General features: G+C 40.4%; 1 protein-coding gene across 1 annotated transcript in view; it reads left to right on the plus strand.

Moving 5' to 3' along the window:
- The first annotated feature begins 6918 nt into the window (after positions 1–6918).
- The window catches only part of Cenpu (centromere protein U), a 33999-nt gene continuing 13486 nt past the window's right edge, over positions 6919–27431 (plus strand). Inside the window, exons 1-7 of the mRNA XM_074054874.1 lie at positions 6919–7307; positions 10984–11032; positions 12835–12952; positions 16371–16476; positions 19826–19886; positions 20303–20536; positions 26805–26874. Coding sequence (XP_073910975.1) covers positions 7267–7307; positions 10984–11032; positions 12835–12952; positions 16371–16476; positions 19826–19886; positions 20303–20536; positions 26805–26874 — 679 coding nt within the window. The 5' untranslated portion in view covers positions 6919–7266. The remainder of the gene's footprint in view (positions 7308–10983; positions 11033–12834; positions 12953–16370; positions 16477–19825; positions 19887–20302; positions 20537–26804; positions 26875–27431) is intronic.

Below are 27431 nucleotides of genomic sequence, written 5' to 3' on the forward strand. Positions count from 1 at the left end.
TGATGGATTTCCCCTAAGAACTCTGTCAGGTTTCCTGATTTGTATGTAGCTTATGAAAACTGGAGGGAGACTAAAGGGAGTAACCCTGACACAGTGCCCTGCTGCAGGCGTGGGTGAGCACCACGCGCCCAGGGAGCATCTGTGAAGCATGAATGAAAACCAGTTCACTCACATTCTGCGTTAGACTTGTGCCAACACAGAGGGCCTCTCATTTTTGAGTGTCTTGCATTCCCACACCCACTGATACTGCCTTCCTTCATCTCACTGTGCGCCCCTGCCAGCTCCTCAGCCCTGCCAGATCTCAGTAATCAGAAGGCCAGGCATTTGGGAGAAATTCCGGGGTCAGCCCAGATGGCCCCAGCTAGCAGGTCCCATTGATGCCTTCTCTATTACCTGTCAGATCTGGCCACTTCACTCTTCATGCCCACTGCCCATTCAGCCGCTAAAGTATCTGTTGACCCACTTTGTGCCAGGAATGACTTCTGTAAATCATAGGTCCTCTTGTGCGATGATTCCTGTTTACTGTTTCAGGGGCTTCCTACAGTCTGAACGGCTTGATGGAGTCAGAGGAGGACTTCCCGAGCTTCTCAGTGCGTCACATAGGCTAGGAGGCTTAAAATGCAGATTCTGATTAAAAAATCTGGAATCCAGCCTGCAGTTCTGCATTTTTGACAAGGTCCAAGTGCTACCAGTGCTACTAAGTAATGCACTACACTCTGAGACCAAGGAAGTCACGACCCTTGCTTATCTCCCTAGCCTCATCTTTTGCCACCTCTCCAACTTTCTCCCCGTCGTGCTGAACTTATTCTAGATTCCAGAATGCATTATGTTCTTGCTCACTGCAAGGCCTTGGTGTGTGCTGTTTGCGCTCCCTTACTCTGGCCTGGCTGGCACCTGCTCCTTTAGTTAAGTACAATTGTAGATGTTACTTCCTTCAGGAAACAACCACCAGTTCTCCTTTCCTGGGGAATGGACTCAAGTGTGTTTGTGGCCGACAGTAGTGTGATGTGTCATAATCCTTTTATGCTGAGTGACAAGGTCAGAGGGGTGAGAGTGCTGGCTGGAGGAACCAGGCAGCAGCCAGAGGGTGGGGGAATTTAGAGAAGGTTTATGAAGAAGAGCTTTGCATCACCTGGGGAGCCTATCTGATGTGTATATATGTGAATAGTACATTTGGCTTTTCTACCATTCCATCCTCGGCTGAGCCAGAAGGGTTACAAAGGTAAGGACACTGGCTGCTGAGAACACTTTGAACAACTGTGTATTCTCAGGTCAACCAAAAATGTCAATGTGCCGCAGGTCATTAAAAAGGTGAAAAGTTTATTTTTCCAGAAAGTTCTTTTCTGTTCATGGCTTGTGGGAGAGTTAGAGACTACTCACTACAGAAATTTTATTGCTTTTCTTCTTATTATTTTTTAAATTTCCCTAAGTGTCTTCCTTTGGGGGGTAGCCTTTCACTTTTCTCTTTCTCAGCTCACTTGGCCCTTTTTTATCAGTCTGAATTATAATAAAGTTATTTCCTCAGCAGGTTACAAGTCTGCTTGTTCCTTGACTACAGAAATCCTGGATTTTGCTGGTGTGCTCCTTCCAGGGTTCCAGCCCCAGTCCCCTCCTAGCCCTTCAGGGAGCTGGGAATGGAATCTGAAACATGTGACATTGCATGGTCTGATGTACTGGTGAGACCAATTTAGCCATGTGATCTCAGCTTGGGTAGGACCCGGGCCAGTTAGGTCTGGAAAAAGTAGGACAATATTAGTTACAGGGCAAATAAGTTAGTCACTGGGTAAGCTAGCCAGCTTGTGACATGTGAAGGTATAGAATGTCACTGCTGTTGGCTACCATGGAAAAATCTGCCTTACACTTTGAAAGACAGTGAATGGTACTTCTTTTCTATGTCTCATTTCCTCTTAAAGGTAGTGTGTCCTCCTTCCCTTCCCTCCCCCCCACCCCCCGCCCCGTCCTCCTGGGACATTTTGAGTTGTTTTGCACTGTCATAGTCACAGATGTTGAGCAGTTGGTCTGTTTAAAACAGATAACGGCCTTCGTTTATTAAACTGCAACTTTAGGAGGCATTCCTGCTTACCCAATATTTTAGTAAGGGCTAAGGTAAATGCCACAGCAGAAAATTTTGAGAAATAGATTATTTTCCTCTCTATAATACAAAATCAAACTCTTTGCTTTAAGGGTAGTTAACAGGGACAGATTTAATAAATTAAATAGAATTTCTCTATTCTCAGGGAAGAACAGAATTTGTGTAAAGTGGAAACTAAGTTAACAAGGACAGGTAAAACATCCAGTCTTATTAATCTTCTTGAGCAGACTTTGAATTGATATTTACAGATCTGAAAATGAGTAGCTCAGTCCTCTAGTTACATTCACAAGTCTCCAGCCCCTTTCTTTATCTGCCCTCTGGTGGATACAGTGCAGAACAGAAAATTAAGCCAAAGCTGCATAGAAAAAGGCAGAGGCTCCATCCATCAGGAATGAAAAGCCTTCCATGAATCTAGGGACCTCCATACTCTTCTCATCTTCATAAGCCTGCAGAGTAAATAATATTTAAACACAAAACTAATAATCCCAAGTATGGAACTAATAAATACATTAACCCACTTCACAGGGAAGATGCATTTAGTAGGGAAGTATTCATGCCCACCCCTCACTTATCCCAACCATCCAAGAACTTTTATGGTTATTTTCTGTTGGGTTTTTAAAAATTTTTGTTTCATTTTGTTTTTATTGTTGTTTGTTTTGAGACAGGATCTCTCTATGTAGCTGGCCTTGAACCCATGATTCTCCTGCTTCTGCCTCCCAAATGTTGTGATTACAGGCGTGCCTCATTGTGCACAGCTAATTTTCTGTGATTTGTGGTATAATAGGGTACTTCCCATTTTCCAAACATGAAAGTATTTTATATAATTTTATTTTATTTGGTATTGGGGTTTGAACTCAAGTCCTCTAGAATCCTAGGCAAGTGCTCTACCACTTGAGCCATGTCTCCAGCCGTTTTGATTTTAGTTTTTCAGATAGGGTCTCATGCTTTTACCCAGGCCACATTGAACCATGATCCTCCTATACTCACTTCAGGAGTTGCTAGGATTACAGGTGTGTGCCACCACATTCAATAGTATTTTATATAACTTAAGGAAGTAACCCATTATCAGGTATCTCTGGGGTCCCTCAGTGGTTATTCACCTTGCTTCAAGTTACCCTGGAGTGGGGTAACTTGTCCCTGTGTCCTTAGCCTCTGCCTCCTTCCTATTCCTACACCCCATCCTGAACAGGACCCTTCCTTCCTCACTGCACTCAGACACACTGACTCAAGGCTGGTGAGTTCAGCTAACATTTACTAAAGGCCAACATTGGTGGAAAGGGTACAGCACAACACAGGCTCCATCTTAAAATACAAAACATTGGCCTGATCCTTCTGCCCCTTGCCAGCCTCCAGTCCCCACATGTCCAGTAGTGCCTTCCCATGAGCCCTTTTGTTCTCTTCCAGCCCAAACTACGTGTACATTTAGCCTTATTTATTCAGCTCAGGAAGGTCTCGATCCTCAGTGGTACAAATAGCCAACAGAAACTCTGAAATTGCTATTTTGGATCAAGTTCTTACACATGGTTCTCACATAACCTCTGGCTACAGCAAACTGGGAATCTTCTTCATGGTACAGCACTGACCTGCCTTATTATGCTACATTTGACTAGAGATCCCAGAATGGCTCCCTTCCCTCTGCTCTCCCTCCACCAACTTGAGAATCCCTGTGCTAAACTGATAATTTGACAGAGCAGCATGATGGAGACGGGGCACTAAGGGGAATTTGGGTGTTAGGATACCTGGCTTGGAATTCTGGCTTCCTTATGGCTAGCTCTATGACCTAAGGCACATTTCTGTAGTGGACTTGAATAGTCTGTCTCTAAAATGTCTATTTCCCCCCCCCCCCCTTTCACAATTTTCAACCCTCCCTCCCACTGAAGGAGGTCCCAAAAGGTGATAAGTGGTCAAGAAGACACCTCTCCTTCCCAGGACCCTTCTGTCTGCACCTGAGAGACATCTCCACCCTCAGGCAATGCAAAAAGGCTATAAAAACCCAATATCCAACCTAACCCAGGGGACCACTGGTTTCTGGTTTCTGGGTCCCCCTACATTCCCCAATATGCAGTCTTTCTCTTCTCTACAAATAAAATCTTTTCCAACCTCTGCTGCTGGAGTCCACCTGTGCTTTCATCCTCAGAGCGGGCTCAAAAACCGTGAGCACCTGAAATTCCTGCGCATGTCATCTGTGCATCACCACCACCCCAGTTCTCATAGGGACCCATGTGGTTCCAGGAAGCTAAGAGTGTATTCCATTCCCCTGGCTCCAGGGACTGGTTTAGATTAGTGTGATTACTAATGTTACCTATCAACCTGATTTGGCTACAGTGCCCAGCTATTTGGTTAAACACCAATCTAGATGCTACTGTGAAGGTATTTTTTTAAAGATGTATTTAACATTCAAATTGGTAGACTGAATAAGACAGATTTACCCTTCATAATGTGGGTGGGCCTCATTCCGTCAGTTGACAGCCTTAGGAGAAAAGACTGAGACTTCCAGAAGAAGAGATACTCTTAAGTCTGCAACCCTGCAGAAACCCTGAAACCCTGTCTGGATTTCTAGACTGCTGCCCTAGGGGATTTAGACTCAAAGCTGCAACACCAGTTCTTCCCTGAATGCCCAGCCCGCTGGCCTGCCCTGGAGGGTTTGGACTTGCCAATATCCACAGTATGTGAGATAATTCCTTCAGACAAATTAGTCTTTCTTTCTCCTTCTTGCCATGTATGCTCGTTCTGTTTCCCCACAGAACCCTAAACACAGGTAGATACGTCAGGCCTTTTTCTGAGAATGTTCACATATAGCTAGGCTCTCTCGTTGAATGGTGGAATTCAGACCTGAACTTGGCACGGCTGCCGGGTGCAGGCTCTGGTCCAGAAACCTGGCATTGAGGGCAGGCAACACCATTTGCAAATGATGAACTTCAGATGTAAAGTGGGAGTATAGTGCATATCACACAGAGTTAGAGCACTAAATGAGCTAACAGGAAACACTCAGAACCATGCCTGGATCATAGTAAATATGTAAATCCAAGTGGTGATGACACAATGAGGATAACAACAAAAGAATCCAGCCTGAGGGCAAAGTGGACAACAAAAGCAAGAAAACCAGCTCAGAGCTCTGATGGCTTCTCAAACCTCTAGTTCAAACTGCAAAAGCAGCACAATACCCATCACCTCAGTGACACGAGCCATAGAGCTCATAAAGTCCTTTAATCATTTAAACCTACTTGCGTTGAGTTTTTGCTATTTCTACCTAGAGTGCTAAATTCTTTCCTGTCCCAATAGTTGAGTTGTTTGCTTTTTTCAGAACCCCACCACAAAAGGTCCGACTACACTCCCTTTCCCAGAAAATGGATCTACCTACCATTTCCCCAAGGGTGACAACTTTAGTGACTCCAGGAACTCTGTTTCTACCCATCCATGGGGAACTTCCTCCAGTACCTCAAAGGTGATTTATCCTTCTATGGCAGCCGCCCAAATGATTTCTGAGTAGGTTATGAACCCACATTTCATGGAAGAGGAAACAGGAATGACCTATAAACAATGAAAGATTAGAAACACAAACATTTCAATTCACTAGATGGGTAAAAATGTAGAAGTACAAAAGTCTTGAAAGTTTTAACTACCAAAAGTATGTGGAGTGGGGGAGGGGCTCCTATATATTGCTGACAAGGTTATAAACTGAGTAGTCCACAGTCTACAAAACGACATGAAAAAATGAGCATCATGTGAAGTTGAAAATGTCTATCCTATGTAGCAATAATGTCACTACAGACCCTATCCTTGAGAGACTCTTCAATACATGCCTTGAAAGAGACACAAGAATGGTGATGCACCGGTGGTGTAGCAAAAGACTGAAAGTAACTGATGTATCCATGCACAAAAGAAAAAAATGTGAAACATCTACTTAATCCATTCCAAAGGCAAATGAAAGCTACATGCAGATTGTGGTTACAATGCGGATACTTCAAAAAAGCATAGCTTTGGGTAAGAAGGGCACTTGCAGAATACCTACCAAATATTTGAACATTCTGTTTTGGTTTTGGTGGTGCTGGGGTTTGAACTCAGGGCCTCATGCTTGCTAGGCAGGCACTCTGCCATTTGAGCGACTCTACCAGCCCATAAGGTTTGAAACATGTAATAATTATACATTATTTAGGGATAGATCAAGGTAGGAAAGCATAGCAATGATAAACATAGAAACATGGGAGAAAGAGGGTGCCGCTCAGAGGGGTATCCTAGAGTTACATGTAATTATCTATTCCCTAATCCAGTGGTGTTTACACTGGTGTTTGTTTTTATCTTTACATGTTATATTCTTTTGTATGCATGAAGCATGTTATATCTTCACTGTGATAAAATACAGAACACAACTTTTATTATTGTAACCATTTTTCAGTGTGTGGTTCTGTGGCATTAAACAAATTCACCTGTTGCACAACCATGTATGGCCATCCAGCTCGTGAACCTCTCCGTCAATCCCAAACTGTGCCTTTGGTTTCTTAGTCAAGAAATCACTGCCTAGTTCAGGATCATGAAGCTTTTGTCCAATGTTTTCTTCTGAGTTTTATAGTTTTAGCTCTTATTTAGGTCTTTAATGCATTTTGAGTTAATTGTTCATTCTTTTGCATTACAATAAAAATTTTAAACAGAAAGAAAAAATCAAAGAAGATAACTCCCAGAAGGGACCTTCCCCGTTTGCAAAGGAAGATACTGGAATAGAGGATAAATAACACGTCAAATTTACACTGCAGGCAGCAAGGAAGCTCAAAGCCTAGTTCTAGTTCGAAAGACCTTGCTCTCTGACAATTACAGAGACCACAACTGTTGCAAAGCCAATCTAGCTTTTGTACCCGCCCATTACTGGCCCCTGCCCACCCACTGTAACGTTCTATCTCCTCCTCTTTTTCCGCCCACGGGGCCACGAAGTTCTAAAGCTCTGAAAACCAGGCACGGAATTTAGGTGGGAGGGAAAGTTCCGTCAGCAACTAGTTGTAAGGTATGGACGCCAGCTCCGTCATGTTCTTTTGCCAGTCCGGGTTTTCACTAATGCTCTCGCCCCGGAAAGAGGCGGGGTGGGTGAAGAGAAAGTGGAGTGCTCAGCTCTGATTGGTGCTCTGAGTAGCGCGTGGTTTGGCGGGAGGTTCGCGGGTGCGGGTGGCGCGGAAAGCGGCGGAATGGCCCTGCGGTGGCGGGTGCGGTCTTCCGGGCGTGCAGAGTAAGTGCCGCGGACCCTCAGGACGCTTGGGGCCCGATGTTATCTTCTTCCTGTCCTGCCGGGTCTGTGCCTCTACCAGCTGTTGGGTGCTGCCACTGTGAAACTTGTCCGAGTGACTAATTGCTCAGGGCCTGGCTTTCAAAAGACAATAAAACCGGGGTGGTAACAGTCCCAGGGAGAAAGTCTGCTAATCGCCCCAAAATAGCTTGAAACAAAGTATTCAACAAGTACTTATTGAGTGCCTCCTGTTTTCCACTCATTCCCCTCCCTTCCTCCCATCTTCCCTCTTTCTCTTATCTCCCGCTCCTTGCCCTCCCCCTTCTCTCCCCTTCCCCCCGTCAGAACTCGTTATTTTGTAAGACCCTGTCTTGGAATGCCCTAAAAGCCTATAAAGGGTGGGCCAGGCATCTTATTTTTATTAAAAAGGGCATGCATTGAGAAAAGGCCATGCAATTGAAAGCAGCTTGCAAAAGTGCGCTCTAAAACATCAGTCTTCAGTGATTCGTTGGGTGGGTGACCCTCTGGCGGAGTCTGGAGCGCGTGGGAAGCTGGGTCTGGACCTGGCCAGAAGGGTTTCGGCTTGCTACTGGCGCTTTCCAAGACCACACACCTACAAGTTCTCCCGTGTGAAGACTGGCCCGGTGTTTGCAGATGCTGGAGCAGGGCACTAGGGAGGGAGGAAAACCCAAACTAGACTCCTGTGGCCACCGGGGTAGAAGATTAGAAAAGAATATAGGCGTATAGCACCTCAGCTGAAAAGAGTTAAACTTCGCTTGATTGGCCAGTAGGTTTTGTTGGGGTTTTTTTGTTTTGTTTTGTTTTTAACATTTTTGGGTTTGAAGCTCGGGAAATCTATTCATCCTGTTCCCTTAAAACACACTAGTGCACATACAACAAAAATTTTTACAAACAGTTATCATAGATATTTCCATCTTTTAGAAACTCCCACCTGGACTGCAGCCCAAAGTAGAGAGGAAACTTCACAGTTGATTTGAGGACAGACAAGAAGCAGGTGAAAAGCTTTAGGTTAAGTACATGATCTGGTTTCCAGTCCAACTTAGTTACTTGGACCATTGAGAAGTCCCCTAACTTTTCTGAATTTCAGAACGTACAAAGTTACCATAAAGCAAATACTTGTTCTGCCTTCTTTCTTAGGTTTGAGAATCAAATAAAGCCTGAGAACTCATTAGAAATGCAAAATCTCACAGCCATCCCAGACTTACTGAATCAGACAGTTGGGGTATGGTGGCTTCAAGCAACCTGGATTTTTTTTTTTTTTTTGGTCATTTTTAAATTTTATTTTTGATTTATCATACATTAATAATAGGGGATTTCATTGTGGTAATTCCATACACTCGTACAGTGTACCTTGAACAGTTTACCCCCTCCATTATATTCCTCTCTTCTCTTTTTTTCATTACATTTTTGTTAGCATGTATTGTACAGGGGGATACATTGTGACATTTACATATGTGCTTATAATGTATCTTGATTAGATTCATCCCTTCCATCATTCTCCCTTATCCCCTTCCCCTCCTTCTTAGAACAATTTCAATAGGTTTTATTCTATTTTCACACATGAATATAAAGTACATCCACCATTTTCACCCTCCTTCACCCTCTCCACTAACCAACCCTCCACCCTCCCACTGGTTCCCACCCCTGGACAGGACCTCTTTTAACCTTCCTGTCCTTCATTTTTTAAGTGTAAATTGATTGTTCAAAGGGGTTTCACTGTGCTATTTCACACCTTCCCCCTTCAGATTCTTCAGTGGATTTTAAGAGTACTTCCATCCTCTTCACCCCTTAGTATCCTTTCCTTTCCCACTGCTGCCAGTGACACCGCCCCCCCAACAGTCTTCAGTGTATGTTCATGTCCTATTAATATTATTATCATCATTTTAGGTCTATGTTCCACAAATGAGCGAGAACGGGCAACATTTGGCCTTTTGAGCTTGGCTTGTGTCAGCATGATCCCCAGTTCCATCCATGTGCTTATAAATGACATAATTTCATTTTTTTTTTATACCTGAATGTGTGTGTGTGTGTGTGTGTGTGTGTGTGTGTGTGATCTTTATCCATTCATTGGTTGTTGGGCATCTTGGCTGATTCCACAGTTTGGCTGTTTTGAAGAGAGCAAGTAACCTGTTTTACCACGCCCTCATGTGAATCAGCAATGGCTTTTATTTATTTATTTTTCTTGCTTTTTTTCCCGGTGCTGGGGGTAGAACCTAGGGCCTCATACATGCAAGGCAAGCACTCTCCCACTGACCTACATCTCCAGCCTGGGCCCCCAGGATGATTCTGATGCATACTGAGGTTTGAGAACCACTGCTCCAGTTCTCCATTTCTTTAACTGTGATTCATGTTAATGAAATTAGGACACACATACGTGTACTCACACAAATAAACAACCAAACAAAAGGTTTATGAAAATACTATAGTGCCATCTTATATTTTATATTTTTCTGTATTTTAAAAATATGGTAGTTGAAATATTATAGGACATGAAGGGCAATTGCTGAAATTTAGCTATGGACTATAGATAATTATATCACTGTTAAATTTCTTGATTTTAGAAATTATACTACCACTATGCAAGATGATAGATAATTATATCACTGTTAAATTTCTTGATTTTAGAAATTATACTACCACTATGCAAGATGCTACCTCTTAGGAAGAACATACTGACTGAAGAACTTGGGGGTACAGTGTCTCAAGATTGCCATAGACAATCAGACATAGACACACGCACACAAGAAAGAAAATGAGACAAAATGTAAACAGTTAGTGGGTGTAGGGTACACAGAAGGTCCTTGTACTACTTTTGCAATTTTTCTGTAAATTTGAAATTGTATCATATGAAAAGTTGCACAAAGCAGTATTCGTTCAGACATACTACACTACTGATATAATCTACACGGCATATTTTAGGTCAGGGCCCATGTGCTGTATTATTTCAGGGTATCTCTTGTACCCCTGGACAGTGCCTGCCACATGGAGGGTACTCAGGGCATATTCACTAATTACTGACAATATAATAATTGTTAATACATTATTATATTTTTTCCTGCCTGTTTTTTCCAGTTTTCATTATTGTCATTATTGTTAGATTTGTGTACTTTAAGGTTGTGGAAGAAATGCAGCTCTATCTTTTTTAACCCTAGGATTTTAAAGGGCGGAAAGGGGTCATACTTGATTTAAAGTAATAGTGATTTTAATACAGGTTTTTCTCTTCCTGGCTGTATGTTGCCCACATGTGGGAGTCACTTCCACCTAGGACTGTTAGTTAAATGAGAGAACATATGTATAGAGTCAGGCCCAGAGTGGAACAGGTGTCAGGTGCCTCCTTAATACTAATGTACCTCCCCTTACTTACTTAGTCGGTTACTGCTGATGGAATAGGACCTCAGACCAGGTGAATAGCAGGCTTGGGAACCTCCATGTCCCTGAGGGAGAGAGGAGGCTGTTTTACATGTGGGTAAATTTGTGAAATACAGCTTCTGCTTTCTAAAAGGTTTCTGGTATAACATAATTCCACTGGACACACACTGAGGTATGTGACATGGAGAGGATGTTTGGAAAGGGTCACACATTACTGTGTTTCTCCCACTCATTTAACTTTTTTTCTAATTTTCTCTTTTTTATTTCGTTGTTGTTTGCTGTTTAATAGTGCACAGTATTCAAAGACCACTTTAGGAAGAACACATTCCATGAGAGACGTAAGTAATCTTTTTATATTTTAAGGTAATTTTCTTACTGTTAAAAACAATAAAATTTTGTGGGAACCTCAGCTTTGGAGACTTCTAGTAAGCTCAGTTTTTTATTGTGCAAAAATATTTTTCTGACATTGTGGAGAAAACAACCTTTGTTAACATTTTAGAACCTTCTTTTTCTCTGAGCTAGCTCTATTTTAATTTTATTCAGGTAATTGATACCATGTAAAAAATGTGTTAAGTTTTTGTATTTTGGCATTTTTCACTAATAGCAATTTCTCTGTTACAGTTTTCAACAATTGCTTATGATAGTATTCCACTTAATCCGTATTATGGTTTATTATAGGTTTTTCGTTTGATTGGTTTTTGTGTGATGCTAGGGATTGAATCCATGGCCTCCCTTATGTTTGCTAGGCAAGTGCTCTACCTCTTGTGCTACATCTCCAACCCTGCTGTTCTATTTTTCTTCAGGAAAAAGTCTTAAATATCTATCATAGACAGGCACATTTCCAGAACACACTTGATTGCTAATTCCAGCTTTTTCCCAGTGACTTACCAGGTTGCCTTTGGTGTTCCAAGTGAACTCTGTATGGGAGTACCTGCCTTTCAGCCTGCCCAGCTGGCTGTTCAGAATTCTTTTTGCTCTCTAGCCTGGCCTGGCTTTCTCTGTCTCCATCCCAGCCTTAGTTCTCTGGGTAGACTTCTCTTAGCTCTCCTGCCCTGCCTACTGACTGCTAAAGACCAGTGTGACTTGTGTGTATGGGTGTGGGGCAGTCTCGGAGCTCTTTAGACTGTTCCCAGTCTTCCTTAGTTGAAAGTCAGAGTGTGTGGAATGGTTTCTCCAGCTTTCCCACCCTTCTGTGTGGTGGAGGCCTCTCTTGCCTTAGAGTGTGTCTATCAACTCTCTTTGGGCTTTCTACCACCAAGCCCATCATGAACGATTCCTTCATTGATGGTCTGTGAGAGGTAAAGTTTTCGTTTTATTCACCAGTTTCATTCCATCTCCTTTGTATCTTCTAGAATTTTCTTGTTTTCTCATCTGTTAATAGTATCCCTCTACATTTTCCAAGCTACCAAGGAAGTTTTTCTCATTTTATTTATGTTTTGGTCTTTCATTAGGATTTGGGTTAACACATTTCCTGGGTTTGTCAGTATATTGAACTGTATACCCTGGTCTCTCTCCAGTAGGCAGGAGTTTTTACCAGACTCTATGAACTTTCATATACCTGGTATTTTCCTGAGGAGAGAGCCCAAAGCTTTCTCTGGATCAGGGATTCAGACAACCAACATGTGCACCAAATCTAGCCTGATACTTGTTCTTGTACAGCTTTGTGAACCAAGAATGTTTTTTACATTTTTAAATGGTTAAAAGGCTTCATGACCTGTGAAAATGCTGTGAAATTCATATTTCAGTGCCTATAAGGAAAGTTATGGTTGTTTTTTTGCATTGCCACTGTCTTTCATCTAACAGTGGCTGACCTGAGTCGTTGCCACAGAAACCCAATGACCAAGAGTGTCTGAAGTATTTACGCTTCAATCCTTTACAGAAAAAGTTTGCCAATCCTGCCTTAGGTGCTCAAAGTCATCTGTAACCCTCAAAAGTGTCAAGTATGCAAGTATTTCTTCCGACCCCAGTGGTAGCAAGAGTACCCTTGCTAGATAAATTGGCTTCGAAATGTTCCTTGCTGGTGGAGTGGCTCAAGTGGCAAGCATGAAGCCCTGAGTTCAACCCCTAGTACTGCTAAAAAAAAAAAAAGAATGTTTCTTGTCAGTGCCAATTCAGCAACTTTGATTTTATTCACCTTTAGAAAGCTGCTCCAAAGCACAAGCCCACTGATGTCTTTGATTTTCCTGATAATTCTGAGATCTCAAGCATCGGCAGGCTGGGCGAGAACGAGAGAGATGAAGAGCATTCTGAAACCTTTGGTTAGTACTTTTAAGTCCTTATTCTGAAATGACTTGAGGCTAGATGTAATAGAAATACGAAAGTGTCTTCAAATGTAAGAATCACTCTTCATATAAATACAGTGTTCAGGGTAATACATGATGATTTTAATTTCTAATTAATCTTTCTTCTAGGATCATTGAAACTGAGAACATTATCAAGGTAGAACTCTTTTAGCAGCAATGGCGAACGTTCCACTCCTCTTACGATAATTACAGTAGTGCATACTCCCATTTGGAAAAGCCATTTGGAAAGGGGTTTTAGGAAGAAGAGTGATGGGATTTCCCCTTACCATAAACCCACCAGGCAGAGACATTTGAGGGAAGTACAGTGAATTTCCCCCATTTTTTCTTTTTTTTTTTTTGGTGGTCCTAGGGTTTGAACTCAGGGCCTCACACTTGCTAGGCAGGTACTCTACCACTTGAGCCACTCCATCAGCACTGTTTTGTGTTGGTTTTTTTTTTTTCAAGATAGGTTCTCTTGCTTGAACTGTTTGCCCTAGGCTGGCTTCCAACCTGGATCCTCCTGAGTAGCTAGGATTACAGGCGCGAGCCACCAGCATGCATCGGCACCCCCGCCATGCTTGTTGGTTGGGACACAGTTGGTACTTGACTAATCAGTAGTCTGTGAGCTGTCCAAATGGATGGCTTTTCTCACTGTCACTGACCAGTCAGAGGCCAAAAATGGTTAAGTGCCAAGGGCCACCACCTCTGGAAGAACAGTGATCAGCATTTTTGCAGGAATAACTATAAAGAGAATTTTGAAAATTTATATACCTTCTCACATATTTTCAACTTGACTTCTAAAAATTTTCAGTTTTTTTTTAATAAAAGAAAATACATGTTTTGTGAAATATATATGAAACGTATGTAAATCTTATGAGAAATAATCACTAGAATATACCTTTTATTATGACTTGATAGAAATGTTTGAATTACTTATCTAAAAGAACACTAAATCTAAGAGACATTCTATACTTTAAAAAACTGAGACATAATTCATGTACTATAAAAATTCACTCTTTTGCAGTATAAAATTCACTGGGTTTTAGTATACTCAAAAATAATTCTGTGCCAGTCAGGTGGTGGTGCATGCACTCAAGAGATTGAGGCCAGAGAATCACAACTTCAAATCCAGCCTGGGCTGTCTAACAGGATCTTCTCTCAAAAAAACAAAAGCAATACCACCATGAGAAACAAAGTGTGCAGCCATTATCCTATTCCAGATTTTTTTGCCTTAGAAAGAAATGCCTGGCTGGGCACCGGTGGCTCTCGCCTGTAATCCTAGCTACCCAGGAGGCAGAGATCAGGAGAATTGCGATTTGAAGTCAGCCCTGGGCAATTAATTCTGCGAAACCCTATCTCAAATATACCTAACACAAAAAAGAGGCTTGGTGGAGTGTTGAAGGCCCTGACTTCAAACCCCAGTACTGCAAAAAAAAAAAAAAGGAAAGAAAGAAAGAAATGCCTTACCCATTACCAGTTACTCCCTTTTCTCTCTTTATTTGAACCCCTGGCAACCTTAAATTTACTTCCTGTTTCTATGGATTTATCCTGACACTTCATGTAAATGAAATCATACACTATGTGGTCTTTTGTGACTGGCTTCTTTTCTTAGCATAGTGTTTTTGAGGGTTGTAGCATGTATCTACTTCATTGCTAAAAAATTTTACACTTCAACAATCTTCCATTATTTAGACATAGCAGTATTGTTATGCATTCATTGATTGATGTGAATTTGGGTTCTTTCTGTGTTTGGACCATAATGATGCTGTGAACATTCACCCACACCTTTTTGTGTGGATATATGTTTTCAGTTCTCTTGGGCATAGGCATATGAGTAGGGTTGCTAGGTCTTACAGTAATTCTGTTTTTAACAATAAGGAACTGTTTTGAAAAGGAACTGTACTGCTTTACATTTCTGCAGCAGAGTATGAAGGGGTCCAATTTCACATCTCTAATGCTTGTTAATCTGACTTTTCAATTTTGCCATCTGAGTTAGTGTGAAGTAGTATCTCATTGTGGTTTTGTGTGCATATGTGGTAAAATACATAACATAAAATTTATGTGTACCTTCACGTTGTTGAATAAGCAGCATCACCATCCATCTCCAGAACTTTTTCATCTTCCCCAACTTGAACTCTCTCTGTACCCATGAAATAGCAACTTCCTATTCTCCCTTCACCCCAGCGCCATCAGCCACCATTCTACTTCCTGTCTCTATGAATTAGACTATTCCAGGAACTTCATATGAAAGAAGTTACACAATATTTGTCCTTCTGTAGCTGGTTTATTTCACTTAGCATACAGTCTTTAAGATCCATTCATGTGACAGCATGAACGCTGTTCCCCATTTGTATATATATACACTACACATTTATCCTTTCATCTGTCAAGGGGTATTTGGATTGCTTTCACATTTTGATTATTGTGAATGATGGTACTGTTAATGTGTACCATTTCTATGTTTAATTTCCTGAGGGATCGCCAGTGGCTGACCATTTTATATTCTACCAGTAAGGCATAGGGTTCCAATTTCTCTCCATCCTTACCTGCAGTTGTTATTTTCTGGGCTTGCTTTTTTGTCTTGCCTTTTCTCTTTTTCCTGAAGTGTATCTCATGGATTTGATTCACATTTCCCTAGTGACTAATGATGTCATGCATCTTCTCAATGTACTTATTAGCTAATTGTATATCTTCACTGAGGAATTGTCTGTGCAACTCCTTTGCCCATTTTTCGATTAGATTATTGGTCTGTTTTGTTAAGTTGTAAGGTTCCAGTTCATCTGACTGGTTACATATGGAAATTTAGAATTGGTCTATTTCTTATCTTTTTTTTTTGTCCTTGTTATTCACAGCTGTAAATTAAATCCCTTTGCCTATACAGAGTATATTACTAACTTTAAAAATGTAAGGCTGATATGTTCATTATTTAAGCAGCTACTTATTTGAAAAAGTGTTTAAATTTTCACTGTCATGCTAAAATTTGTGAAGAAATGGTTGCTTGGTACTTACTAGATCCCCCTCCTGCAGCAACTCAAGTCTGTCACTGCTGGCCACCTCCCTTGCTCCCTCAGGTTCTCCCCTTCTGCCATGAGCCCAGCCAGACTACTGTCTCCTGCTACACCCCGTTCCTATTTTTGTTATAATAAGTATATATAAGTATAGAAATACAGAATTCTAATTTATAAACATCCATGTATTTACTAGTGAGATAGTTTAAATTTTGAATTACTGATTTGTGGGATCAGAAACCTGTGGGAAGGGGCCTGTGTAATTGATTTTGATTTTTGTCAGCAGTTTAAACACAGAATGTTTTGTACTCCACTGTAGGTGACTATAACTTAAATAGTGCCCAAGCAGCCATACTACTAAAGCCGTATGTTTCTGTCTTTTACAGATCCTCCCTTACACAGCACTGCTATCTATGCTGATGATGAAGAATTCTCCGGGCACTGTAGCTCTTCCATCCCTTCCACTCCCCAAGGAAAGGAAGGGAAAAGAAGGTCTGCTCACATTCCAAGCAATTGTTTTTTCATAATTGCTGGGGTTTCTAAGCAACTCTTTAAAGATAGAAGCTAATAAAACTAGTTGATTTAACGTCTTTTGAGCCAACTTATGTTTTTCCTTAAGGGAACTGGGACATAAAAGCATAAATTTTCCATAATTGATATTATTTATAATAATTGATACCTGGTTATCTTAGAAAAGCATGCTGTCTCTTGGGTTGAGTTAAATTTATAAATGAAAATAGAGGATGTGGATATTTGTTAAACAAAGTTCTCTCTGTCCTTTACTGCTGTTCTAAGTTTTATTCTTACAGATTTTACACATTTCTTAAGTTTATTCAGTTAATTTTTTTGTGTGTTTGGCAATTACTACAAATGGGGTCTTCCATTTTTGTCTTCTGTTGTGGTTAATTGTGTAAATGAAAGCTGTGAATTTCTTAAATCAAGTTTTTACTATTTTTTAAAATTAATTCAATATTATAAATTATTAAGGGTCTCCAATCTGCCATTATCTACTAATGCTATATATTTGAAAATTTTAAAGACAAAACACTTTGTTCCTAAGGTTCTCTTTAAATGGTACTTAAGAATGAGTTATGAGTTTATCACAGTTCATCTGTTATAAGAGTTAGGTGGTTTTGTTGTGTTTTTTTTTTAACTCATGTAGCCCATAGTAATAGATTTTGTATATGAAACTCTGAATGAGTTATAATTTCTTTGAATGGCATGATTGTCAGATTGCATTGCTGGATTTGGTTTGGCCTCTGCTGAGCTTCAAATTCCTAAACATGCACTTTGCACACACCATTCCTCGTGCCTGGGTTGCTTTTCTTTTCTATTTCTACATGGCTTGTTTCTGTGCTTCCTTTTGGATTTCAAATATCACCTATCACAGCGGTCTGCTCAGATCCCTCCCAAAACATATCACCTTCCTTCATCTGAGTATTTTCTTTAGTGTGTTTTTTACTCACAGCATTTATCTCTACCCAGTCAAAAGTTGACTTGCTCTCCTGGAGAAATGGCGTAAATAGAACAGGAGTGTGTTCTGTTCACTGCTGTATCTTGGGTCCCTAGGACATGACCCTGGCATGTGGTAGACAGTGACAATTTGAGTTCATCTGGTCATTCATACAGTGTGGTGGTGTGGCTGAGGTGACTGACCTTGGAGCACTGTGTTGAGTTCAAATCCTTGTTCTGGCACTACCGAGTGCTTGACTGTCAACTTCCAGGTTCCTTGATCTGGAAAATAAGATGATAATGCAGCCTACCTAATGTGATTGTTTTGAGATAAATCAACCAACACACGGAGGCTCTTAAAAGATGTGGATGGATGGTGAATTCCAAATGCTAGCTTTTATTATTAACTTATAATTAATTGGGTTGATGGTGATGCTATCACACAAAAGACTGGGAAAATAAGGCAGGAGGAAGTCGGGCAGAGGGTCTGCACTGCAGAGAGATCAGCAGCGTTTCCCAGAACATGAGGCATCCGCAAGCAGCCCCTGAACGTCCCAGAGGTATTTAGCTGTTTTGTTCTGGTTTTCTTTCCTCCTATGCATAGGCGATTCTGAACTTAGTCTTCTTCTCCATATACCTACAATCAACTCTCATGGTTTTAACTACCTGTATGCCCTTGGACCCCGAGCGTCTCTCTTGTCTGGCCCTTTTCCTGAGTTCCAAGACATCCTGCATAGTGCTCTTGTTTCCTAGATGCCCACAGGCACCTCAGACCCTTAAAGGCAAAGCCGAGTTCCATCCTTTGTTCCCTCAGGTGGTATCAGCAAACTTCCCTGGTGTCCTGTACACAACGGTCCTGCTCTCCACCCAGCAATCCGTTCCTAGTATGGTCATCGACTGACCCATCCTATTGGTTCTGGCCAGAGTTTATCTCAAGAATCCATTTTTTCCTCTCCACACCCCTGCCACCTCCCCGCAGCCACTGGAGATTGGTCCCTTCCACTCTCACTGTGTTCCTGCACTAGTTGCCCCCTTGGTCTCCTTGCCTCCTGAATCACCCTCTCATGTTCCATCAGCTTCCAGAGTGCTCTTTCCAAAATGCACATCTTACCTTACTGTGTGCCTACCACATGTCAGGGTCTCCCTGTTGCCTGCCTGCAGGGAATAGAAGGCCCTTGTGCTAGTTTGAACCCTGGCTTAAGTAGACAATAGGATCGGAAGAGGTTTATTAGTGATGTCCATGGAAGGAAGCGTCAGATGTCAGTGTAGTGCTTGTTCTGTTCAACCTGCCCTGGACAGAGTGGAGGAAAGTGTGCTTTCTGTTGTTGTTAGAGAATCACATCTATCTATCTTTCTTTCCTTTTTGCTTTCTCCTTTTTTTCTATTAGCATATATTAGTTGTACAAAGAGGTTTCACTGTGATATTTTAAAAGAGCTCTGTATTGGGCAGAAATGACAAGCCCTTATACTTTCACCATGTCTCGTTTTTTGTCTGGAGATGGCCACAGCACACCCACAGCTGGATGCTGCCAGCTGACAGTAGAGAGACATGTAAGCAGCAGCCTTCATGCCTGTCTCTAAGCCTCATTACATTCTTTGACTTCTTCCCTAGCATTTTCTCTCTGTCCTCTGTTTTCTTTCTTGAACATTCCAGGCTGATTGACACCACTACATTTTTTCATTTACATTTCCTTCTACCTTAAAGGCCATTCCCCATTCTTCTTGGCCTGGAAAAGTATTTTCAGAAGTCAGCTCAAGTGTCATAACTGTTACGCCTTTCCCAAAATGCAGCCATGGAGCCATCTGTCTGTCACATGCTTGCTAAGTTGCCACTTCACCCTGTCTTTGGCCTTCACTACTCAGAGAACTTTTCAAAGAAAGGTGTCTCTCTTGTTTTTAAAGAATTATATTCACCACAGCTTACAATTTGAGGTTGGTGTTAAGCAAATGTTTATTGTATTGAATTGAATGAAAAGATAAATGAATTCTTATCTCCCCTAGGGTTGTTTTTTCCTTTCATAGGATGAAAGGAGGTGTTCTCTTTTATATTATTTCATGATGGGCCTACTGGATAAGCGTTTAGCACTGGTGATAGCCCCTGTAGTTGGGACTGGGAACTCAGAGGAGGGTGCAGCTCTCAGATGCGACCACGAGCTCAAGTGTTGTGGTAGTGGATCACTATTACTTGCCTACCTCTAATGTGGCCTGGGTGTGGGAGGATGTGGATGAGAGCCAGTTAATCTAGGAATATGACAGGCCTGCCCACAATAAGCAGGAATGGCCTCATTAAATTGAGCCTGTTTTCCTGTTGAAGAAGCAACTAAAGGAAGACATACGGGAATAAAAATGGAATCTGTCTATGATATTAATGGCTTGTTCTTTGGCACAGTTCAAACAGTTCTGAAAATGAAGCGAGTGGAAATGAATCTATACAAATTAGTGCCAAAAAGGTATGTAGGATTAATCTCTCATCTGTCTTAATTTGTAAGATATTTTCTTTTTATTTAGATTGGTGCAAATGTGTTTTGTAGCAAAGTTTTTCATAGAGAAAGTACATGTTTTAAAAGATAATTTTATAATAAAAGCAAAGTATTTTTATATCTGCAGTGTTTTTTATGAAAGAGGTATCAAATCTATGTACCTAGTCAATTTTCATAGCACTCGTAACATGCTTAGGTTGTGATTTGCAGTCATCTTGTGGGGAGCTCTTTAATCTAGGCTTCTTGTCCTACTCACTAATTGTGCTGCCATCTTATGCTTACTTTTGTTTGGAAATGAGAAATATGAATTCTGCAGTTTTCCACCATTATAATAAGAATCTTAAGCATTTGTGTTTTCTAAACCAGTAGTGGTGTTTTCTTCATAGCCAAGAAAACCCCAGCCCATTAGTGATGAGTCTGAGAGCTCTGAAGAAGATGATATAAGAAGAAAAGTTAAGCCGGTAGAGAAAACAAGCACACAACAACAAGAAGCTGTTCCAGCTGTGGCACCTTTAGAACTCTTTGAGAAACCAGCCAAGTCAGTCACTCCTCAGAGGTCATGGGGCCCCAGTTCCCAGGCCTCTGCTGAGAAAGAGACTCAGGCAACACAAAGGCAACCGGTAAGACAATGTCTGCCATCCCTTTGTAGAGAAAGAAAAGTTGATCGAAAAGTGTTTAGAAGGAAAACAAGATTTTCTTTCCTTCAGTTTTTTTAAACAATAAATGTAATGTTTTTATTATACGTTTGTTTTAAAAAATCTACAAGATATGGAAAGGAAGATAATTTGCGTACAATTTCATAACCCAAAATAACCACGTTTTTTGTTTGTACTCTGCAGTTCTTTCCCTGGGTTTTTTTCACCCTAAATACAATCATGTACTTGTCCCTGAGTATTCTACAGTTATCATTTTAATGAATGCAGAACATTCCATTCACAGATATGCTGTAGTTAATCTCTTACTGACGAACAATTGCCATTTAAAAATATTTCTTTTTTGGTGGTACTGGGTTTGAACTCAGGGCTTCGCACTCTCTAGGCATATGCTCTACCACTTGAGCTTTGCCATTTAAAAATTTTTAAGTGATTTGATGAGGTAAAACATTGTGCACACCCTTGATTCATTTCCTTTGAAAAGTTGCCATGACAAGATTTCTGGGTCATATTTGTTCTGATATACTTAACATCTATTGGCTAAGTTCTTAAGTTCTTAGTATGTCACTTTATTAATTTGGTTGGTTTAATGTTTTGGATAAATAGTTAATTTTCACATTTGAAAAAATTTTAAATTACAATAAAGTACCCCATCTTTTCACTTTCCCCTTTCCAGTCACTCAGCACACAGATAGGTGACCCTGTAACTGTTTTCTAATAGATTCTTCCAGAGTTTCTGTCTGCATATATAAAAGTATATATATTTCTTAATTCTGCTTTTTACATAAATAGAAACATACTATACATGTTCTACCTTTTGTAGTCTGTCTTGGCAAATATCCTTTGTACACTTTGTCCTTTTGAGTGTGGTGTTCTGTAAATACTGATAGAAGTCAAGTGATACTATGTTTCCCTACTATTTCTTGTTGTTGTCAGTTGTTTTGGTCAAGTGGGGTGGTGGTCTACTTGATCTATCAAATGTGTAAAGGATGTATTTTTAGTATCACAATGTGAGTTTTTGTTGTTATTGTTATGTTTGTGGGTGTTTTTTGTGTTGTTTTTCTTGTTTTTTTGAGATGAGACCTCTGTCGAGCTCAGGCTGGCCTGAATTTGTGTGCTCAAGTGATCCTTCTGCTTCAGCCTCACAAGTAGCTGGCACTACACATATACCACAGTGCCAGATCTTTCTGAGGCTTTGAGCTGGTTTTTCCCCAGAACTGTTCATTAATTATTATTTTTTATTTATTTATATTTTGGTGGGACTGGGGTTTGAACTCAGGACTTCATGTTTGCAAATTAGGCACTCTACCTCTTAAATCAAACCTCCAGTTCATTTTGCTTTATTTTGGGTATGGAGTCTCTTGAACTATTTGCCTGGTCTGGCCTCAAACCTCAAACCTCCTGATCTCAGCCTCCCAAGTACCTAGGATTATAGGTGTGAGCCACCATTCCCATCTTAATTATTATTTTTAATTGACATCATGATTGGATTCATTTATGGGTGCCTTGATTTATGTATGCAATGTAGAATGATGAGATCAAGCTAATTAATATATTATATATATATATAATTTTATTTTTTGGTGAGACTGGGGTTTGAATTCAGGGCTTTGTGCTTGCAAAGCAGGTACTCTACCACCTGAGCCGTACCTCCAAGTCCATTTTTCTCTGGTTATTTTGGAGATTTGTGAAATATTTGCCTGGGCTAGTCTCAAACCTTGATCCTCCCAATCTCAGCCTCCCAAGTAGCTAGGATTACAGCTGTGAGCCGCTGGTGCCCAGCTCTTCCATTATATATTATCATATTAATATATCTCCTCATGTATCCATTAAAGCTCACATTTTTTGTGGTGAAACATTTGAAATTCACTCTCAGCCATTTTTTGAAACATTCATTATTTATAACTTACTATCACTGGACTTGCAATAGATTCAAGAACTTATTCTTCCTGTCTAATTTAAATCGTGTACCTTTTAACCAACATCTCCCCGCTCTCTCCCCAATCCCCCTCTCTTGTAGACAGCATGTTCTTACCTAGTTTGACAGTCTCAGGATTGTTTAGTTCATTTACTTTTTATGTAATTATTGATATGGTTAGGTGTCAGTTTACCATATTGCTGTTTTCCATCTGTCCCTTCTGTTTTTTTTTGTCTCATTGGTCCTCTAAAAGTCTATTAATTTTTTTTTATATAATTTTAAATATAGTTAGGTTCAAGTAGACCATCTTACTGTTTTCCATTTGAAAACCCCTGTTCCTTTTTGTCTCTCTGTTGCTAATTCTGGATTAATTGAATACTTTTTGGTGTTCTATTTTCTTTTCTTTCCTCTTTTTTTTCTTTTACCATCCATTTTATTTTATTTTACTTTTTAATTTCCTTTATTCATATGTGCATACAATGATTGGGTCATTACTCCCCCCTTCCTCCCCCACCCCCTCCCTTTTCCTCATCCTCCTCCCTCTCCCCCCCATTTTCTTTCCTCTTAATTTTTCTTTTTTAGTGGTTGCTCCTGGGTTAAAAATATACATACTTAAATTAGAAAAGTCTGTTAGAATCTCTGTGTTATGGCTTCATATATCCTGTTCTACTTTCTAGCTGACAACTACTTCTTTTTACATCAATGTAATTATATAATGATATTAAAATTTCACTTTTCCCTCCTCCATATTCTGTGCTATTTTTGGCATATGTTTTACTGATACACACACTATAAATTTGACATTATAATGCTGTCATTTTTTATTGAAACTGTCTCTTTTTTAAAAAAATACACTGCTTGGGTTCAAACTCAGAGCTTTACATATGCTTGGCAAGTGCTCTACTACTGAGCTATATCCCTAGTCTTTTAAGAAATTCTGAAAAAGAATATCTTTTTTAACCCACTTGTCTTTTCCAGTAGATTGTCTTCCTGTAAATCTGAGTTTCAAGTTTCTATCTGATATCTTTCTCCTTCAATCTACAGAATATCTTCCAGCATTTCTTTTATTACAGGTCTGCTGCTGACTGATTCTCTCAGATTTTGTTTTTCTCAAAGTATTTACAGGATATTTCACTGGATATAGAGTTCAGAGTTGACAACTAACTCTTTATGTCATTCTGTTGTTGTTTAGTCTCCATTGTTTCTGCTGAGAAGTCTGAGTTTTGTCATGGTTCTCTTGTATTTACAGTGTCCTCATCTCTGCTGTAGTCGAGATCTTTGTCTTTGGTTTTCAGCATATTAACTATGACATCCCTGTTGTGTATATCATAGTCTATTTAGCTTGCATGGGATTTGCTGAGCTCAGATCTGTAAGTCAGGAAAATTTTATTATTTGCTCAATTGTAATTTTTCAACCCAATTCGCCTTGTCTTCTTTTTGAACTTTTACTATCCATTTTTTAGATCATAGTCTCAGGTTCCTGAGACTCTTTGGCCTTTTAAAAACATCTTTAATCTACAAATTGAACCAGTTTTTATTGCTGTCTTCAAGTTTACTGGCCATTCTTTTGCCATTCATAATCTACAGTTAAGCCCATCTGGAGGGACTAAATGGGGCCCCTCAAAAATACTCCCACATCCTAATTCTGGATTACCCTGTATTATATTGGTAGCCACAGATGTCTCAAGTGTTCTTAGAAAAGAGGCAGAGGAAAATTAGACACAGAGGAGAAGACAATGTGAAAGGAGAGACAGTTTGGGTATTGTAGCCAACAGAAGCTGGAGGAGATGAGGAATTTATTTTCCCCTGTGTTCCTGGAGGTAGTGCTCTCTAAATTAAGACCGTCTTTCCCTCTGTTTCCTTAGACATAATACATATAGTAGCTGCTTTGAAATCTTTTTTTTTTTTTCCTAGCCCTGTTATCTGGGCCTTCTTCTGGTTAGTTTGTATCGAGTGCTTTCTTGTCTTGCCTATGGGTCACATTTTCTTATATGGCGTTTCTAATGTAGAATTAAGTTGTGTAATACACATTGTTATTGATAGGTTGTTGAGCTCTAAATTTGGTATCTTTTTGTGAGTAATGTTAATTTTTATCCTACAGGCTTAGATTGATTGTTGGCTCATTGTCTTGAAGTTGTGTAGTCTTGGTTAGAGTTGATTTGTGAAAAACCTAAGGTGTTTACTAAAGCATCTCTAACTTAGTGGGATTCAGCCTCTGCATTAGTTCTCAATTGCTCCATAATAGATTACCACAAACTCAGTGGCTTAAAGCAAAATGGATTTATTACGTCCCAGCTTCTATAGGTCAGAAGATTGCTCCGGGTCTCAGAATGCTGACATCAAGGTCCAGGACTAAGATCAGGGTCCTCATCAAAGACTTCTCGAGTTGGTGGTGGAATTCAATTCCTTGCAATTATAAGACTGTGGCTTTCTCTCTAGTCGGAGCCTGGGGTTGCTCTCAACTCATCTAGTCAGGCAGGCGCTGGTCATTTGGGCCTCACACGATATGATGGCATCTTCAAAGTCAGACTCTCCAAGCTACTCGAGTAATCTATGTCCTAAGTCATCTTAAAATTCTGATGATTACCACGACCTCTGTTCTGTCTCCCTCATGGACCTGGTCAGAAATTGGTTTTAGGCTTTGTTACGGTAGGTCTGGGGTAGACCTCACTTTCCAGGGCAGGGTTTCTCGACCTGTTTTCCTTACTGTCCTCCCCATGAAGCCTGTTCAGATAGGCATTTTCCCCCCATCACCCTCCCCCACAAACAGATGATTACATTTTAATACCACACTGTGCTGCACGCCACTTTACGTACTGGACCCTTTGCCAAAAATTTTTTGTGTCCTTTCCCTAAGAACTCATCTTTGCTCTGTTGGGAGCAGTATAGCCCTGTCTGAGAGTGCATGGTCTAGTTTACGGTTCTGACACCTGCGTATGGTCTTTCTGCCTGACAGATGGTTTCCCCCAATACTTCTTGTCTTACATTGTCAGTTAGGTCCTTAATCCCATGAGGTTGCTTTCTGGTAAGCTTCATGGACTCTCACCCCGCACATAGGGCAGACGAGTGTCCTGGGAATCGCAGGCAGAGGCCTGCTGCCCTGAGCAGCTCATTCCAAGAGCTTCCTCTCCCCACATTCCATCTCTGCCTGCTCAGCCGAGTAGGATCGCCAGGCTGACGTTGGACTTCAGCTGCCTTGTAGCTGCCTAGAAGTTGTCCCCAGATGGGGTTGTGGCTTTCAGGGTGTTCACCTTCTGACTTTCCCGTTTTCCAGGGACCCCATGTTGCCCATTGTAATGCCTGAATAAAGAATAAAGTTGTCACCCTCCCCCAGTTTTCTGGTTGTTTATGGCAAGAAACTGTTGGGGCTTATGACACCCCCACTCCAAGTATGACTGTAGGAGCCAGAATATGCCACCCCCAAACGTACTTCATTGACATATTTCCAGCTGATTATTCTGAGAAACCCCAGGTACGGAGTAGCTGTGATAGCTGTGCCTTTGTGAAAGAAATTTACATCTGTAAAGGGAGTCCACTTAGTCAAAGTGTCTGTATCTGGAGACAGCTCACCTGACAGACTTACCTAAATTCAAGACCACCTTTACTCACCCTGAGCTTCCTCCCCTCCCTTCCCAAAACTTCAGTGGCCCCTCCCCTCCTGCTGCTCAGGATGCTGGATAAGCAACAGTCCTCCGACCCTGTTTTGTGCAACTGCTGCACATGTGCAGGCAGTTAAGTAAAGCTGGCTGCTCTCCCTGTGATCTGTCTTATGTCCCTGTCTTCGGTAGCCCAGCCTAAGAACCCTGTGGGATGGAGGAGGCCGTTTTCCTCTCTCCTACAGAAGCTGAGCGCTGGTACTTCATCATGGCTGGAAGCAGAAATTTGAGCTGATCTATATACTGTTACCTTGTTTTGTTTGGTGGGTTTTTTTGTTTGTTTGTTTATTGGTTTTTCTTGGGTCTTGCTATGTAGTCCAGGCTGGTCCAGAACTCTCAATATTCCTGCCTCAGTCTCCCAAGTGCTGGAATTAAGAAGTGTGTGTCACCATGCCCAGCCATTACATTGTTACCTTAAATAAAATGAAAGTTCAGCTGTCTCCATTGCGACGACTTTAAAAATCAACAAAGTGTTGTTTAATTTTTTTGTAATATTTCATATATTTAAGTAATTTGTATAACTAATACAAAATGTAGAACTAAATGAGAATTGTAGCTAAGAGTGACAGTTTGATAATTTGTCTTTTTTAGTCCTTATGTTTTAAGAAAAAGAAAACTTTTCTTAAATAAAAATCTATGCTGTTTTTTATTGTTTTGGTAGAAAACTCAGAAAAGAAAGAACATGTCTCCTAGCAAAAGGAAGAAAGCAAGAAAAGAAGCTACAGACTCAGGTACAGAATGGTGTTTTATACTTTGTCACTCACACAAAAGTTTCATGAAAAAAATCTATTCTTAAGTTGTTAAAATAATAAATTATAAGTTCATAAAACTGCCACTTTTAAAAATTAAAAATATGTGACTTGGGAGTAGCATTTTTTCCTTAATATTTTGTGATGTAAGAAGAATTTTACAGTATATATCCATATACCTACCTAAATTTTACAGTCAACTTTTTATTACATTTACCTCATCACTTACCTGTCAGTTTATCCATTTTAATTTCTTAATGTATTTTAAAATGAATTACAGATGCCAGTACACTGCTTCTGAAATACTGTAGTTTGCACATCATTAACTAGAATTCAACATCTGTTTACAGTTTTTTTTGTTGTTTTAATGCAAAATGTATTGCCCAGATCTTAACACCTCAGTGTATAACCACTGAGTTCTGAGAAATGAAAACGTACGTAACACAAACCATTTTCAAACCACAACCACCATTGCTCTAGAAAGTTCCCCTATTCCTTGTTCATGTCAGTCCCTACCTCCATGTCCCCAGAGGCACTTT

This window comes from Castor canadensis, chromosome 14 (assembly GCF_047511655.1).
Source record: "Castor canadensis chromosome 14, mCasCan1.hap1v2, whole genome shotgun sequence".
NCBI lineage: Eukaryota > Metazoa > Chordata > Mammalia > Rodentia > Castoridae > Castor > Castor canadensis.